We start from the raw sequence: 17500 nt of genomic DNA on the forward strand, positions 1-17500 counted from the left end.
ATATTTTTGTATGTCTCTGTATATATAAAGTATATTGTTCTGTAGTTTGTACTGTCTTTAGGTTTGATATCATGCTAATATTAGCTTCTTAAAATGAATTGGGAGGTTTTTCCTCTTCTAGTTTCTGGAAGAGATTGTTTTCAGTCTGTATTAATTATTTTTTAATGTTTGATGGAATTATCCAGTGAATTCATTTGAGTCTGGTAATTTCTTTTTTTGGGGATTCTTAGAATTAGGAATTCAGTTTTCTTGAGAGTGGTAGGGCTGTTCAAATAATCTATTTTATATTTGGTGAGTTGTGGTAATTTGTATTATTTGAGGAATAAGTCCATTTTGCCCAAGATGTCAAAGTTGCGTGTGTAGAGTTGTACCTAGTAATTCTTAATTATCTTTTTTGATATCTTCAGAGCCTGTTTCAACACTAATGTTGGTAATTTATGTCTTTTTTTTTTTTTTTGGTCAGTCTTGCTTAGAGAGGTGTGTCAGTTTTATTGATCTTTTCAAAGATCCAGCTTTTTGCTTTACTGTTTATTGTTTTTCTGTTTTCACTTTGTTTCTTTTGTTTCTACTCTTACCTTAATTATCTCTTCCTTTCTACTTACTTTTGGGTTTATTTTGCTATGTTTTTCTTTTAGGTTGCTGAGGGGGCACTTATATTATTCATTTGTTTCCAAGTTTCTAATGTACCATTTATTTAGTGCTGTAAATTTCTCTCACCCACTGTAGCTCTTTCCCATACATTTTGATGTATTGTACTTGCATTTTCTCTCAGTTCAGAATATATTTTAAAATTTTCCTTGAGACTTCCTCTTTGATCCATGGGTTATTTAGAAGTTTATTGTTTAGTTTCTGAGAGTTAGGCAATTTTCCTGTAATTGTTCTCTTGTTGACTTCTAATTTGTTTCCATTGTTTGAGGGAACATAGGCTGTGTGACTTTAATTTCAAAAAATTTGTTAGGTTTGTTTTATGCCTCAGAATATGTTCTAACTTAGTATTTGTTTTGTGGATACTTGAAAAGATTTTGTATTCTGCTGTTACTGACTGGAGTGTTGTATAAATTTTGATTGGATCTAGTTGATTGATGGTGATGTTGAGTTCTATATCCTGGCAGTTTTTCTGTCTCCTAATTTTATCAGCTGTAGAGGGAGATTTTGAGGTCTCCAACTATATGTCTTTTTCTCCTTTCAGTTCTGTTCATTGTTTTTGTTTGTTTGGTGTATACATGTTTCGAATTGCTCCTCTTAACGGTGGATTGACCAAGTTCTTATTTTATAATGTTGCCATCTGTTCCTGGTAATTATCTTTTTTTTTTTTTTGAGACGGAGTTTTGCTCCTTTTGCCCAGGCAGGAGTGAAGTGGCGCGATCTCAGCTCACTGCAACGTCTGACCCCACTGGGTTCAAGTGATTCTCCTGCCTCAGCCTCCTGAGTAGCTGGAATTATAGGCATCCGCCGTCAGGTCCAGCTAATTTTTGTACTTTTAGTAGAGATGGGGTTTTGCCATGTTGACCAGTCTGGTCTCAAACTCCTGAGCTCGGGTGATCCACCCCCCTTGGCCTCCCAAAGTGCTAGGATTACAGGCGTGAGCCACTGTGCCTGGCCCTACTGATAATTATCTTTGCTCTGAAGTTTACTTTATTTGATATAAATGTAGCCAACTTCTGCTGTCCTTTCAGTAATGTTTGCATGATCTTTCTTTTTCTATACTTCTGTTTTCAGTTTGCCTGTTTGAAGTCACTTTCTTATGGACAACATGTAGCTGCATCATGTTCTCTAGTCTACTCTGCCAGTGTCTGTCTTTTAATTGATGTATTTAGACTGTTTACATTTAATTTAATGTCATTGGTAAATTGAGGCTTAACACTGCCATTTTGTTTGGTATTTTCTGTTTCTTCTGGTTTTCATTTTTTCGGTTCGGTTCTTCCTGCCTCTCTGTGGTTTACTTGACCATTTTTAGCATTCTATTTTATTTATAGTGTTTTAGAGTGTATCTTTTTGTATAGCTTTTTTAGTGACTTTTCTAGGTGATATATTACATGCAGATTGAGCATCTCTGAACCCTAAATCCAAAATCTGAAATGCCTCAAAATTTGAAACTTTTTGGCACCCCAGTGTGATGCCCCCAAGTTGAAAATTCCATTTGTAAGTACTTAGCATGAACTTTGTTTCATACAAAAAATTATTAAGCATTCTATATAAAATTACCTTCAGGCTCTGTGTATAAGGTATGTATAAAACATAAATGAATGTATTTAGACTTGGGTCCTATCCCCAAAATATCTCATTATTTACATGCAAATATTCCTAAATCTGATAAAAATCTGAATGTGGAACACTTGGGCTCCTGAGCGTTTTGTAAGGGACACTCAACCTGTGTGTGTATGAACACTTACCAGATTGTACCTAGTGTTGTCATTTACCAGCTTCTGGGATATAGAAACTACCTTCCTTTATGTTCCTTTATGTTCTCCTTTTCATAATATATTTGCCTTAAGTATTTCATTTGCTTACATTGATAACCACATATGACAGTGTTATAATTTTTGGTTGAACCCATAGACATAATTTAGCAAAGTCAAGAGGTGAGGAAAAAGTGTATTGTATTTATGCATAGGTGTGCGTGTCATGCTCTTCTTTCTGGAAGTTCCAGGGTTTTCTTGTTTGATGGTTGCCATTCTGCTTAAAGAACTTCCATTAGCCTTTCTTTTGGTGTGTGTCTTCTGGTGACAAATTCTGTTTTACTTCCTCTGAGAATGTTTTGCTTTCCTTTTCATTCCTGAAGGACATTTTTCCTGGATATAAGAATTCTGTGGTAATGGTTCTTTTCATCATTTGAAAAATATTTCGTACTTTCAGCTGGGGTCCATGGTATCTGATGAGAAATTCGCTGTCATTTGACTTGTTAATCCACAATAGCTAAGGTACTGTTTTTCTTTAGTGGCTTTTGAAATGTTTTGTCTTCTGTTTTTTGGAGTTTGATTATGATATGTCTTAGATTGGATTTCTTTGGGTTCATCCTGTTTAGGGTTTGCTTACTTTAGATCTGTAGATTTATGTCTTTTGCCAAATTTGGGAACTTCTAAGCCATCACTTCTTAGAGTACAGTTTCAAGCCCGCCTTCTTTCTCCTGTCCCTTCCTGAGTTCAGTGACCAGAGTTGTTATAGTCCCACAGGTCTCCGAGACTGTTTTTTTTTTTTTTTTTTTGTGGGGACATATATTTCTTTCTTTCTTTCTTTTTTTTTTTTTTTTTGAGACGGAGTCTCTCCCTGTTTCCCAGGCTGGAGTGCAATGTGCAATGGCACGATCTCAGCTCACTGCAACCGCCTCCCCCCGAGTTCGAACGATTCTCCTGTCTCAGCCTCTCGAGTAGCTGGGATTACAGGTGCCTGCCACCATGCCCAGCTCATTTTTGTATTTTTAATAGAGATCGGGTTTCACCATGTTGGCCAGGCTAGTTTCAAACTCCTGACCTTGTGATCCGCCTACCTTAGCCTCCCAAAGTGCTGGGATTACAGCTGTGAGCCACCGCGCCCCGCCTTGGGGGCGTGTATTTCTTCTGTGTTATTCACGTTGAGTAACTTCTATCTTTTCCATCACTGATTCTTTGACCTTTTTCCTCCATTCTACTGCTATTTCCATTCACTGAGTTTTTATTTTGGTTATTGTATTTTTCAGTTCTAAATTCTATTTGGTTTCTTTTCCTTTTCTTGTCTTAGGCTTTCTATTTTTTCATTTATTTCACATGTGTTTGTAATTGCTTGTTGAAACCTTTTTATCATGGCTGCTTTTAATTATTTGCCACATTATGCCCACATCTTTCATTGTGGTATTTCTTTTTTTTTTTTTTTGAGACGGAGTCTCGCTCTGTCACCCAGGCTGGAGTGCAGCGGCCGGATCTCAGCTCACTGCAAGCTCCGCCTCCCGGGTTCATGCCATTCTCCTGCCTCAGCCTCCCGAGTAGCTGGGACTACAGGCACCCGCCACCACGCCCGGCTAATTTTTTTTGTATTTTTAGTAGAGACGGGGTTTCACCATGTTAGCCAGGATGGTCTCGATCTCCTGACCTCGTGATCCGCCCGCCTCGGCCTCCCAAAGTGCTGGGATTATAGGCTTGAGCCACCGCGCCCGGCCATTGTGGTATTTCTATAATTGTTTTTTAAAATTTGGTCTTAGATCTTCCTGGTTGTTGGTATCATGAGTGAGTCTCGCTCTGTTGCCCAGGCTGGAGTACAGTGGCCGGATCTGGGCTCACTGCAAGCTCCGCCTCCCAGGTTTACGCCATTCTCCTGCCTCAGCCTCCCGAGTAGCTGGAACTACAGGCGCCCGCCACCTCGCCCAGCTAGTTGTTTTTTTTTTTTTTTATTTTTTAGTGGAGACGGGGTTTCACCCTGTTAGCCAGGATGGTCTTGATCTTATGACCTCGTGATCCGTCCGCCTCGGCTTCCCAAAGTCCTGGGATTACAGGCGTGAGCCACCGCGCCCGGCCATGAGTGACTTTCTCAATGGAACATGTTGTTAGGCGACTCTAGGTCTTACTGAAGTGTTCTGTGTAAGTGGTTAAATCTTTCTGTGACCCTGCTTTGGCTGGGATAGGGCGTGCTTCACCTCATCACTAGCAGCTCGAGAGGAAGTCCAGACTTCCCAGTTTGCCTAGAGGCCCCTGGTTACTATGAGGCAGGGGTGGGAGTTCTGACTCCCCAGTAGTGTCCATGGTTTGTGCATGTTCTCACCCACTGTTTCAGAGCATGCATGACTGATGGACTGGGCAGGCAGGATTGCGACGGAATAAGCGGGAAGGTGTCAGGGAGAAGGGCACGGGGGTGCTCAAGGGCAGAGCTGGGCTCTTAGAGCTTTGGGGTTGTTTCTGAGCTCCGCAGCCAAGCAGAAGGGAGATGTATTATTTAAAAGTGGAAATACAGTGAGTCTTCAGGAAGGGCTTGGCCCTTGAAGTGCTGGGCCAGCCTCCTTGCCTGAAGGGTGGCTCGGTGGGGATGCCCAGAGAAGGGCAGGGGCACTGCTTTACCTGTCAGTCTTTCGCTTCTTCATCTTGAGCCCAGTGTGCAATTCAGTATTCTTCATGTATTTTGTTTTTATTTTTTTGTGCATTTTTTATCAAGAGGTTTATATATTATTAAATCATGTAAAAGCAGTATGTAGTTTTTGATAAAGCAACTGAATAACTCTTAAATGTGCTTAAAAATAAGATTGTGATATATATAAGATGATACAGATTAAATCAAGTCTGCTGAGTTATGCTGTGCTTTAACAAATGGCTATGTGAAATAATTTTAACATTTTTTCTGTAAAAATTAAATAAGCATATCCAAACATGGAATATCACATGATTTAATTATAAGCCAGCAGTAGAATTTAGTAAATTCAAGCAGAACACGTGTACTGTTATCATAATCATGTAGTTTTAAATAACTATTAGCTCTTAGCTGCAAAGCTCCAGGTCTCACATCCTACTGCTGGTGCTGGGCACAGTATGCGCCATCCTGTGCCTTTCTAGGGAGTGGTGAGATGTGTCTCTTTAATGCCTTCTGAGGTCTCTCCCATCCCGTGGAGAGCATATCCAGGTAATGGGTTATTGGAAAGGGGAGGCAGCCAGTAGGGGTGTTGCTATTACCTGTGAGGATCCAGGGCTGCGAAGCTGTTGGCTGCTGGTCTCCAGGCTAATAAGCAGCAGACAGGCAAGCACAGAAGAGCCCAGCTCTCACCCCGCCACTGGGAGCTGTGCTGTTATAGGGGATTGGTGGGAGGTAACTTACAATTCCCCTATAATGATCTGTATTCTGAGGTAGATGTATGCTTAGTTGAAAGTCCAGAATCCTTTGAATTATTTTCACTCACGTGACTGCCTTCTAGCTACTTATAAAACACTTCTTAGTATGGAAATTTTCAAAGATACATAGAAGTAGAGAGAATAATGTAATGAAATATCACTAGTTAGAATGTGTATTTTAACTGGTTACTTTGTCTTCTTCTAAAACATGTCCATAAATGTGTTTCATGAGTCATGCATGTTGGATAATTTTATCAAGACATCGCTTTTATTTTGAATTTGGTTTTGCAACATGAATATAATGGCTGTTTTTCTCTGTTTAGGAGATGTGCTGCTGAGAAATATTGACTAATATTGACTTCAGAGTTCTGTGTTAGTAACTTTTTTTTTTTTTTTTTTGGGAGACAGAGTCTCACTCTGTCACCCAGGCTGGAGTGCAGCAACACAGTCTCAGCTCACTGCAACCTCTGCCTCCTGGGTTCAAGCAGTTCTCGTGCCTCAGCCTTCTGAGTAGCTGGAATTCCCAGGCACGCACCACCACACCCGGCTAATTTTTGTATTTTTTTTGGTAGAGAAGGGGTTTCATGGCCACATTGGCCAGGACAGTCTCGAACTCCTGACCTCAAGTGATCCACCTGCCTTGGCCTCCCAAAGTGCTGGGATTCCAGGCGTGAGCCACGGCGCCCGGCCAACGTCTTTTGTATGATGTTTCCAGAGAGGCAGCGTGCCATGGTGGCTCAGAGTGGTCTCTGTCATGTGCTGCACTGCTCTCTGTGGCCTCGGATAAGTTGCTTAACCACTTAGTGCCTCGGTTTCCTCATCCACAGAATGGATGGACAGCACTGCTTGACCGTGCTGGGTGTGAGGGTTGCCTGAACTCATATGTGTAAACTGGTTAAAACCATTGTTGCCACATGTCATGCCTTCCAGTACCACCTGTTGCCATCATCCATTTTCTCAACGTCACAACCAACGGTGGCCACATTGTCCACAGGGGAGATGTTTTCTTATCTTGTTTTCTAGATGTAAATGAACTGAAGGAGTGTCTTTCTGTGCTGGTTAAAGAGCAGCAGGCCCTGGCCGTCCAGTCAGCCACCACCACCCTCTCAGCCCTGAGACTCAAGCAGAGGCTGCTGATCTTGGAGCGCTATTTCATTGCCTTGAATAGAACCGTTTTTCAGGAGAATGTCAAAGTTAAGTGGAAAAGCAGCAGCATTTCTCTGCCTCCTGTGGACAAAAAAAGGTAACAATAAAGCAAGAAAGAATCTTGATGCCAGTGAAATATAAAATTCAGACTGTTTTGTTCCAGAAAGTTTAAGGTTTTCAATATAGTGTCTGTCTTCAGCTTCTGAAATTTATTCTTTCCCTTTTTGTATGTTTTGTATAATCTGGAGAATGGATTTGCCAATTTGCTCATGTAGTAACAGACCGTACTATGTAATCTGTGTCATTATTTTATTTTATTCAATTAAATTTTCGTTTTTGGAGAGACAACGTCTTGCTATGTCACCCAGGCTGGGGTGCAGTGGTGTAATGGTGCAGCTCATTGTAACCTTGAACTTCAGGGATCTAGTGATCCTCCCGCCTCGGCCACCTGAGTAGCTGGGACTACAGGCACATGCCACCATGCCTGGCTAAGTGAAAACAATTTGTGTTTGTGTGTGTTTGTGTGTGTGTGTGTGTGTGGAGATGGGGTCTTGCTCCTGGCCTCAGTCTTCCTGCTTCAACCTCTCAGAGTACTGGGATTACAGGCATGAGACACTGTGCCTGGCTCTGTGTCATTGTTTTAAAGACATTTTTCTGTCTGTAACTGTGGAAGCCAGCCAAAGCTTTAGATCAGCTCAAGTATAAATTTGAGAATGAGTTCTGAATGTTGTATACTTTTTATTTTGTTTTGCTGCTGGGTAGGAGATGGTCAGATTGTAGTGTTTAGTGCCCAGCTAGTTTAGATGCTTCATGGTTTTCCTTCCTAATGTGATTTTCTTATTCTTTTATTACAAGAGTTGCTTTTGGGCCAGGCACGGTGGCTCACAGCTGTAATCCCAGCACTTTGGGAGGCCAAGGCGGGCGGATCACCTGAGGTTGGGAGTTCGAGATCTGACCAACATGGAGAAACCCTGTGTCTACTAAAAATAAAAAAATTAGCCGTGTTGTGGTGGCACATGCCTGTAGTCCCAGCTACTCGGGAGGCTGAGGCAGGAGAATCGCTTGGTCCCGAGAGGTGGAGGTTGCAGTGAGCAGAGATCACGCCATTGGACTCCAGCCTGGGCAACAAGAATGAAACCTTGTCTCAAAAAGAAAGAAAAAAAAGGTGCTTTTGGGCGTATGAGTTTTAATTTGTTGATGCCTGTTAATATATCATAGATTTTCCCTATTTACTAACAGTCACTAGAAAGTTTAAGCTTATGTAAAATTGTACTTTTCCAAAATTAAGCTATCAGACCTTTGTCCTCAGAAGGTTAAACTACAGGATTGCCAGATGAAATTTTTATTTTGTGTAGTTGGCAGTGTTGGCTTTATTTGACTGTGATACGTGACTCCCTGGAGAGCATCTAGATGATACAGGAGGCAGAAAGAAACAAGAGCAAAACCCTGGTCGTCTTACTCCCCAGAGACAGGAGGGATACTTGTAGCCTGTTTCCTTGTTTTCTTATGTTTTTTTTGTTTGTTTTTCTTTTTTGTTTCCTTATGTTTAAATATAGTTGAAATCACATTACGGTTGGCTCTCTGTATCTGTGGGTTTCACAAACACACATTCAACCAACTGTGGATCAAAAATATTGGAAGAAAAGCAGTAAAAACCAAAACAACAATAGTGGCTCAAGCCTGTAATCCCAGCACTTTGGGAGGCCGAGACGGGCGGATCACGAGGTCAGGAGATCGAGACCATCCTGGCGAACACCGTGAAACCCCGTCTCTACTGAAAAATACAAAAAACTAGCCGGGCGAGGTGGCGGGCGCCTGTAGTCCCAGCTACCTGGGAGGCTGAGGCAGGAGAATGGCGTGAACCCGGGAGGCGGAGCTTGTAGTGAGCTGAGATCCGGCCACTGCACTCCAGCCCGGGCGACAGAGCGAGACTCCGTCTCAAAAAAAAAAAAAAAAATAATAATAATAATAAAAATAAAAAACAATACAGTATGACAATGAATTACAGAGCATTTACCTTGTATTAGGTGTTATAGTAATCTAGAGATGGTTTTTCTTATTTGTTTGTTTTGACATGGAGTTCTCACTGTTGCCCAGGGCAGTGGGGCTATCATGGCTCCCTGCAGCCTTGATCTCCTGGGCTCAAGTGATTCTCACACCTCAGCCTCCCAAGTAGCTGGGACTCCAGGCGTGTGTCACAATGCCTAGCTAATTTGTATTTTTTGTAGAGCCAGGGACTCACTGTGTTGCCCAGGCTGGCCTCTAACTCCTGACCTCGAGGGATCTGCCTGCCTTGGCCTCCCAAAGTGCTGGGATTACAAGCCTGAGTCACCACGCCTGGCCGATTTTTTTTTCTGTTTAATTTGTATAGATGGGGTTTTGCCATGTTGCCCGGGCTGGTCTTGAACTCCTGGGCTCAGGCGACCCTCCCGCCTTGACCTCCCAGTGTTGGGAGTATAGGTGTGAGCCACTGTGCCTGGCTGAGATGATTTAAATGACACGGGAGGATGTGCACAGGTTATATGCAAATACCACACCATTTTATATCAGGGTCTTGAGCATCCTAGGGTTTTGGTATGGAGCCAGGGTGGGGCAGGCCTGGTCCCAATCCCCTGCAGATACCAAGGGACGACTGTACATGTTGTATTTTTGAAAATAGTTTTAGAGTAAATTAAACCAAGTGACAGATGAGATTCCTACCCATTTGGCAATAGGAGTGCCGTGGTTCTTTCCTTCCTTCCTGACCGGCTGTGATGGTCGTGAATCAGAGTGTCATGTATGGGTGGGCGGTAGGTGCTCAGATTCTCCAAGCACTGTTGTGTGTTTGTCGAATCAAACTGAATTCCCTCAGCTGCAGAAATGGCTGAGAGCCCAGCTGCTTTTTCTCTGCTGCTTCCTTTGTGATGACATAGGGTTGGTGGATTAATTGGAATGTATCTTTTATTAAGTGGAAGAACTCCTAAAATTTTTAAAAAGCCTTTCTTTCTTTGAGATAATTGTGGATTCACATACAGTTGTAAGAAACAGCATAGAGATTCCTCTTATTGTTCGTGCCTTTGCCCTCGCTGGTAGCTAGTTGCAAACTACAACACAGCCATCACAACTAGGGTGTTAACTCTGATTGTCTGTCTTCTTCAGGTTTTCCCAGTTTTACATGCTCTCAATTGTGTATTTCTTTGCAGTTTTTTCAGGTGTGAATTTTCTGAGACCACCACTGCAATCAGGGTACATGGACAAGGGCCGTTTATACCCACGTTCACGTATTCTCTTTCCACCTTAACTGCTCGCAACCACTCATCTGTTCTCTGTGTCTATTACGTGATTTTTTGACGTTGGCTTTTTAATTTTATATTGTTATTATTGTAATTTTTGGAGACAAGATCTCACCCTGATGCCCAAGCTGGAGTGCAGTGATACAGTCATAGCTCACTGCAGCCTCAAACTCCTGGGCTCAAGCCGTCCTCTCATTTCAGCTTCCTGAGTAGCTGGGACCACAGATGCACGACACCACACCCGGCTAATTTTGTATTTGTAGTGACTGAGGTCTTATTATGTTTCCCAGGGTTGTCTTGAACTCCTGGCCTCAAGCAAGATTGAGTTTTTTCACTGAGCATAATCCCCTTGACATTTTCCCAAGGGGGTCGTTGCATGTATCATTATTTCATTATTGCTGAGTAGTTTTTTTTTTTTTTTGAGACGGAGTCTTGCTCTGTCACCCAGGCTGGAGTGCAGTGACCGGATCTCAGCTCACTGCAAGCTCCGCCTCCCGGGTTCACGCCATTCTCCTGCCTCAGCCTCCCGAGTAGCTGGGACTACAGGCGCCCGCCACCTCGCCCGGCTATTTTTTTGTATTTTTTAGTAGAGACGGGGTTTCACCGTGTTAGCCGGGATCGTCTCTCGATCTCCTGACCTCGTGATCCGCCCGTCTCGGCCTCCCAAAGTGCTGGGATTACAGGCTTGAGCCACCGCGCCCGGCCGAGTAGTTTTTTTTTTTGAGACAGAGTCTCACTTTGTCGCCCAGGCCAGGCTGGAGTGCAGTGGCGCGATCTTGGCTCACTGCAACCTCCACCTCCCAGGTACAAGCAATTCTGCCTCAGCTTCCCAAGTAGCTGGGACTCCAGGCGTGCACCACCACACCCGGCTTATTTTTGTATTTTTAGTAGAGATGGGGTTTTGCCATGCTGACCAAGCTGGTCTCCAACTCCTGGCCTAAAGTGACTCGCCCACCTCCTCTGACAACACTTGGCCCTGTGCTTTCTCTTATGAGGACTGTGTGTCCTGTTACGTGTCTGTGTCTTGTCGTGTTCATATTTCTTATTTAGGAGCAAAGATTTCCGTCTTTCAGGTACCCAGTGCCCTTCTCAGAGGTTCTTGTGTTTCCTCTCTGAGCTCCTGTTGCGTTTTTCAGGCACTTACGGATAAGCATGTACTGTTGCCCCTGGCCAGCTGTGTTCTTCATTGCCATTTTTATTACACATTATATCTTGGGGAGATCCTTCTGTAATATCCCTCTTTTTTTTTTGAGATGGAGCCTTACTCTGCCTCCCAGGCTGGAGTGCAGAGGTGCGATTTTGGCTCACTACAACCTCCGTGTCCCAGGTTCAAGCAATTCTCCTGCCTCAGCCTCCGAGTAGCTGGGATTATAGGCACGCCGCCACCACACCTGGCAAATTTTTGTATTTTTAGTGGAGACAGGGTTTCATCATGTTAGCCAGGCTGGTCTTGAACTCCATATCACCTGTTTTTATAGGATTTCCCCTGATCATAAAGCAAATTTTAGTAAATTTGGAGAATATTGTTTATAGTAGCAATACTGTAATATTAGAACTATGATATAGTATAAAGCATAACATACAATTACTTGCTATGCGTGATTGAGTTGAAATTATATATGCTTTTTAATTTAATTTTATTTTGTTTTATTTTATTTTATTTTTATTTATTTATTTATTTATTTTTTTATTTTTTATTTTTTTTTTGAGACGGAGTCTCACGCTGTTGCCCAGGCTGGAGTGCAGTGGCGCGATCTCGGCTCACTGCAAGCTCCGCCTCCTGGGTTCACGCCATTCTCCTGCCTCAGCCTCCTGAGTAGCTAGGACTACAGGCGCCCGCCACCGCGCCCGGCTAATTTTTTGTATTTTTAGTAGAGACGGGGTTTCACTGTGGTCTCGATCTCCTGACCTTGTGATCCGCCCGCCTCGGCCTCCCAAAGTGCTGGGATTACAGGCTTGAGCCACCGCGCCCGGCCTTATTTTATTTTTGAGACAGAGTCTTGCTCTGTCTCCCAGGCTGGAGTGCAGTGGCATGATCTCGGCTCACTGCAAGCTCCGCCCCCCGGGTTCATGCCATTCTCCTGCCTCAGCCCCCCTATGTATGCATTTTTGTATTCTAGCCTTTTCTGTCTTGTACAGGATGATTTTTATGGTGAGCCATTTGCATAGCCTTTTACAACATGCAGAATGAAACTGTGATTTGTGAAATTAACATACACAAGTGGTGAAAAGCTTAAAAAGACACAGGAGGGTGATGAGCACTACCCTCAGAAGAGAGCGACTCCTCATGGGGTGGGTCAAGCATGCAGGGCTTCACCCGTGGCCGGGAGTGGACCCTGAGTGGAGGACGCTGGAGCTGGGGCGAGCCAGGCGAGCTGGGGCGAGGTGTGCGACTCTGTTGCTTTTCCTCCAGCTCCTTTCTGGTCTGGTCTCCCATGTGGGGTTTATTCTCCCTCCGTTTCTGTATTTATCTGCTTATTGTCTGCTTCCTCCCACTAGAATCTCGCTTTGTGAGGTCATTTCATGAGCATTTTCCCAAGACATTTAAAATTCCTTGTACATTTCTTTGATTCTTAAAGAGAAAACTTTTCCTTTACGAAAGACGTTTGATGAAAGTTGTTAAACAACAAAACTAAAAATGCACTTGTAATCCTGTCACGTGAGGAAAACCATTGGTTGGATTTTGGTACACTCCCTTTCATAGTATTGATTTTATGTAGTATCTGCACCCTCCGCTGCTGACTGGTTATATGTTCCGTGTGTCGTCTGCAGTTCCCGGCCTGCGGGCAAAGGCGTGGAGGGGCTCGCCAGAGTGGGATCCCGAGCGGCGCTGTCTTTCGCCTTCGCCTTCCTGCGCAGGGCCTGGCGATCAGGTACGGTCCCTGGTGTTGCGCGTGGTTCTGCTTCCCTAACACACCAACAGTCTGGGTTTCGAGCTTGGTTCAGCCACCGTGTGCCCTTTGGCTGATCCCATGTGCTCTCTGCGCCTCAGTTTCCTTGCTTGTGAGATGAGAGGCTGCAGAGGCTGTTTGGCTTTTCATGTCTGTGCTTTAGAGAAAAAAAAGAGCAAGTGCATGCACCCCCCACCCCACGCCAGCCACTACCATGGAACACCTGAGTACAGACTTAATTCTAGAAGAACAAGAAGTTAGTGTAGTGCTCATGTGACAGCCATGAAACACAGAATTGACTGGAACAGCTGTGCTAGATTTTGGCCTGTTGAGTGAGGGATTAGAAAGGGGACAGTGGCATCTTCTCTCGCTGAGGGCTGGGAAGCCCAGCGGGAGAGTAAGGGGAGTGGGGGGGCTCCTCTGACGCGTGTGTGCGCCCAGGCGAGGATGCGGACCTCTGCAGTGAGCTGTTGCAGGAGTCCCTGGATGCCCTGCGAGCACTTCCCGAGGCCTCGCTCTTCGACGAGAGCACCGTGTCCTCTGTGTGGCTGGAGGTGGTGGAGAGAGCGACCAGGTTCCTCAGGTCTGTCGTGACCGGGTGAGTTCTTTCCTTTCTTGCCTTCTGCTTGCAGACAGCTGGCCTGCTGGAGGCTGGTTCTTACCACCCTTGCTTTAGAGCTAAGAGGCCTAGTAGGTTGGTTTCTCGTCTGTTTTCAGCGGGCTCTCGGTGCTGTGATTCCGGGTCTGGGTTCTCAGCTTTTCTGGTGATTCAATTTATGATCCTCTGACTAGACCCAGGAAGCTGTGATACTAAATGAGATGACGAGGGAGGATGCTTAGAGTTTTGACCATCAGTCATCCGTAGAGGGTTGAGCGCTGACATTGTGTGTCTCTGTGATGATTAGGAGCTGCTGTTCTGAGTGCAGAGTGGCACTTGGTTTGAAGTCTTATAGATAATGTGGGAGTAAACAACTACTCAAGATCAAATTGTTTAGTCCTGTAACTGATGTTTTTAGTGTAAAACATTTTGAATAGGAATCATTTGTGTGTAAGGAAAAACACGAACTCTGGTCTTGGGTGCTAGGCATTGTTGTTAAGGTTTTTAAATGTAAAGGAATTCAACAGGAAGGACAGGTGCAGAGGAAAAGTGAGGCCGCTCCTCACTCTCCTTGCCAGAGGTCAGCACTGTGCCTTCTTCCAGCGGGCAGGAGGCGTTTGGCATTTGCGCCCCCGGCTCTGAGTCCACTTCCTGAGCCTGCTGGTGAAGGCATCACCACAGAGTTTTAACGCTGGAGGCCCTGAACATAGGCTTGGACTTGATTTCAAAAATTCAGCTGTAATACTGATGCCATAAGATCTTTTTTCTGCAGTCTTGGGATAGAATTTTTAAATATTTATCATTGAGTAACATAGAAAAGTGAAAAATATTTTATTGATCAGAGATAGAAAGTAGTGTAGACATTTTGCCTCCAGATTCTCAGGTGGTTTTAGAAATTGGTTCTCTGATTCTGTAGGTGAATGTTGATACTGTTATAGTCTTACACGTCATTGAAACTGTAAAAGATAGCTAGATAGTCTACTCATGTTTTGGATAATGAGATAAATTATTTTGTGCTTCGCACACTTGGAGTATGTCATCTACTGTAATATGGTATATTACATGGTATATATTATATAATATGGTATATTACATGGTATATTAATGAATACTTAAAATATAGTTGTGTAAGCTAATTAATCATATACTTTAAAATCTCTGAATAAATCTGAGTAGTAAGTCTCAGAAACTTGATTCTAAATATTAAAAACATTTCCTTCCTTGGGAGGGAGCGTGTAGGAAACGTGCAGTGTGATTGTAAGCATGCTGTCTTTCTGGAGGTCGCTTTGTTCCTGCATCTACTGCTTTCATTTCAGGGATGTTCACGGAACGCCAGGCACCAAAGGGCCAGGAAGCATCCCCCTGCAAGACCAGCACTTGGCCCTGGCCATCCTGCTGGAGCTGGCTGTGCAGAGAGGCACGCTGAGGTGAGGGCTGGCGCAGACTGGGAACGCTTTGGGGAAGTGCCTCTGTATCCAAATACCTGTTGCACTGTGTGCATTTCACTGAATCGTTTGTGACTGCAGCAGATGTGTGGTGCTCTGTAACCAGAGAACCACGTCCCAGAGCTTGCTCTCTCTTTACCTTTTCATCACTTGCTTTTTTATGCTCTGTTTTCTAGCCTGGTAGCTGTTCTTTCTTTCTTTTTTTTCTTTCAGTTTACCTAACTTAATTATTTTTATTCCATGAATTTAAGATCCTAGATCTTTCATGTAAACGTGCTCTTTGAGCTTCTTAACTGGTCTTTCCTATCAGCAGAAGGCGATGTCTTGTGCTAAAATCTCCGTGGCAATTCAGTGATTTAATTACCACAGCTTTACTTTCGTTTCCTTTCAGATCCCAAGTATTTCTTCACTTCTATCTAGATGTGTTTGCTTTTATTTTTGATCAACCATGAAGAAAAAAAGTTAATGTGTTTTTACTAGGAATGAATATCTTTTCTTCTTTAGCCAAATGTTGTCTGCCATCCTGTTGTTGCTTCAGCTGTGGGACAGCGGGGCACAGGAGACTGACAATGAGCGTTCCGCCCAGGGCACCAGTGCCCCGCTTTTGCCCTTGCTGCAGAGGTTCCAGAGCATCATTTGCAGTAAGGATACACCCCACTCCGAGGGCGACATGCACGTGAGTGTCATGATCGCACTTTGTGTTTAGGTGGCACTCGATTCTAGTTATTTTTTAAGCCAGACCAGCGTGCATGTCCACGGCAGTGTTTTTCTCTGTTGTGTGTGTGTTCGGTGGTAACAGCAGTGAGTCAGATGAGACAGGTGTGGGAGGTCACTCGTTTGTGGAGAAGACTCGGTTTGGCTCAGTGAGCACTGAGTTCCTTATCAGCGGAGAACCAAGGTTGAAACACGCGCTTTTAAATCAGTACCAGAAAAGAACAACAAAAATGGTGGTCTGCCTTGTTGGTCCTTCCTGTGTGCTGGGCTCTATGCAGGCTATGTCACCTGAGCTGTCACTCTGTTGAGTACCAGCTCCCCGCTTAACAGGTGTGGATGCCGAGCTGGGGAGGAGCAGGTGTGTGGGGTCCTGGGCCTAAACCTCTAGGATGCTGGTCTTTACAGGTCAAGTACAAGTTGGATTTTGCCAGTCTTTTCAGGAAAGTCTTAGGCATTTCAATATCGTGCTTTGGTTTAATTTTTCTATTATTTGGCAGTCTTTTTTTTTTTTTTTTTTTTTTTTTGAGATGGAGTCTTGCTCTGTCGCCCAGGCTGGAGTGCAGTGGCGTGATCTCGGCTCACTGCAGGCTGGGCCTCCTGGGTTTATGCCGTTGTCCTGCCTCAGCCTCCAGAGTAGCTGGGACTACAGGTGCCCGCCACCACGCCCAGCTAATTTTTTTGTATTTTTAGTAGAGATGAGGTTTCACCGTGTTAGCCAGGATGGTCTTGATCTCCTGACCTTGTGATCCGCGCGCCTAGGCCTCCCAAAGTGCTGGGAGTACAGGGGTGAGCCACCGCGCCCGGCCTATTATTTGGCAGCCTTTAAACTAATGATAATAGGGCTCTTCTGCCTTTTGAAGAATTAGAGCTGTGATTTAATTTGCAAATGAAAGTAGGTGTTCTCCAGAGTGGGATATTAAAATAAAGATTTTGGTTTTAGCTTTCAAGGCCAGCTTGAGATGCTGTGCTGGGTTTCCCCAGAGGTGGTTCTGCCTTTCTCCAGGGGTCCTAGGCCTGTGGGGTGGTTTGGTTGTGTTAGTAATCTGTGTGGATTCAACTTACCTGTGGTATCATAAATGTATACATGCACAGTCAATGTTGTGGACATGTATACCACAAACTTAGACAGTTACCCAGTTTATATGCTGCATAAATATGTAGATGTGTAGTATAACTGTATCATCAACATTGTCATTTGATGTGTCAGATGAGTCAATACCAAAATATAAAGAGTGGTTAAAGGCTAATTGTGTCACTTTAATTTTTCTGAATGTTTGTTTACTTTTCCTTTCTAGCTTTTGTCTGGTCCCCTGAGCCCCAACGAGAGTTTCCTGAGGTACCTCACCCTTCCACAAGACAACGAGCTTGCCATTGACCTGCGACAGACGGCGGTTGTCGTCATGGCCCACTTAGACCGTCTGGCTACGCCCTGTATGCCTCCGCTGTGCAGCTCTCCGACGTCTCATAAGGTGTGTGCAAGAACCACGTTCTCCTTGTGTTTTGTGGCTAGTACCACTTCTAGGTTGTCATCCTGGGCCCGTGTGGAGACTTGCGTTTTCTGGTGTTGATGGGGGGAGCTGGCTTGTGGTTTTAAATGTGTTTGCAGTTGAAGGTGTTATCCGTGTTGAGAGTGAGTGATGAGCAAGCT

At 44.1% G+C, this 17500-nt stretch overlaps 1 protein-coding gene across 1 annotated transcript in view; it reads left to right on the forward strand.

The window, feature by feature from the left end:
- The window catches only part of LOC126958086 (E3 ubiquitin-protein ligase HERC2), a 221225-nt gene that overhangs the window by 39098 nt on the left and 164627 nt on the right, over positions 1-17500 (forward strand). Inside the window, exons 5-10 of the mRNA XM_050796222.1 lie at positions 6810-7029; positions 12977-13077; positions 13537-13693; positions 15010-15120; positions 15643-15814; positions 17148-17321. Coding sequence (XP_050652179.1) covers positions 6810-7029; positions 12977-13077; positions 13537-13693; positions 15010-15120; positions 15643-15814; positions 17148-17321 — 935 coding nt within the window. The remainder of the gene's footprint in view (positions 1-6809; positions 7030-12976; positions 13078-13536; positions 13694-15009; positions 15121-15642; positions 15815-17147; positions 17322-17500) is intronic.

Source organism: Macaca thibetana, chromosome 7 (genome assembly GCF_024542745.1).
Source record: "Macaca thibetana thibetana isolate TM-01 chromosome 7, ASM2454274v1, whole genome shotgun sequence".
Taxonomy (NCBI): Eukaryota; Metazoa; Chordata; class Mammalia; order Primates; family Cercopithecidae; genus Macaca; species Macaca thibetana.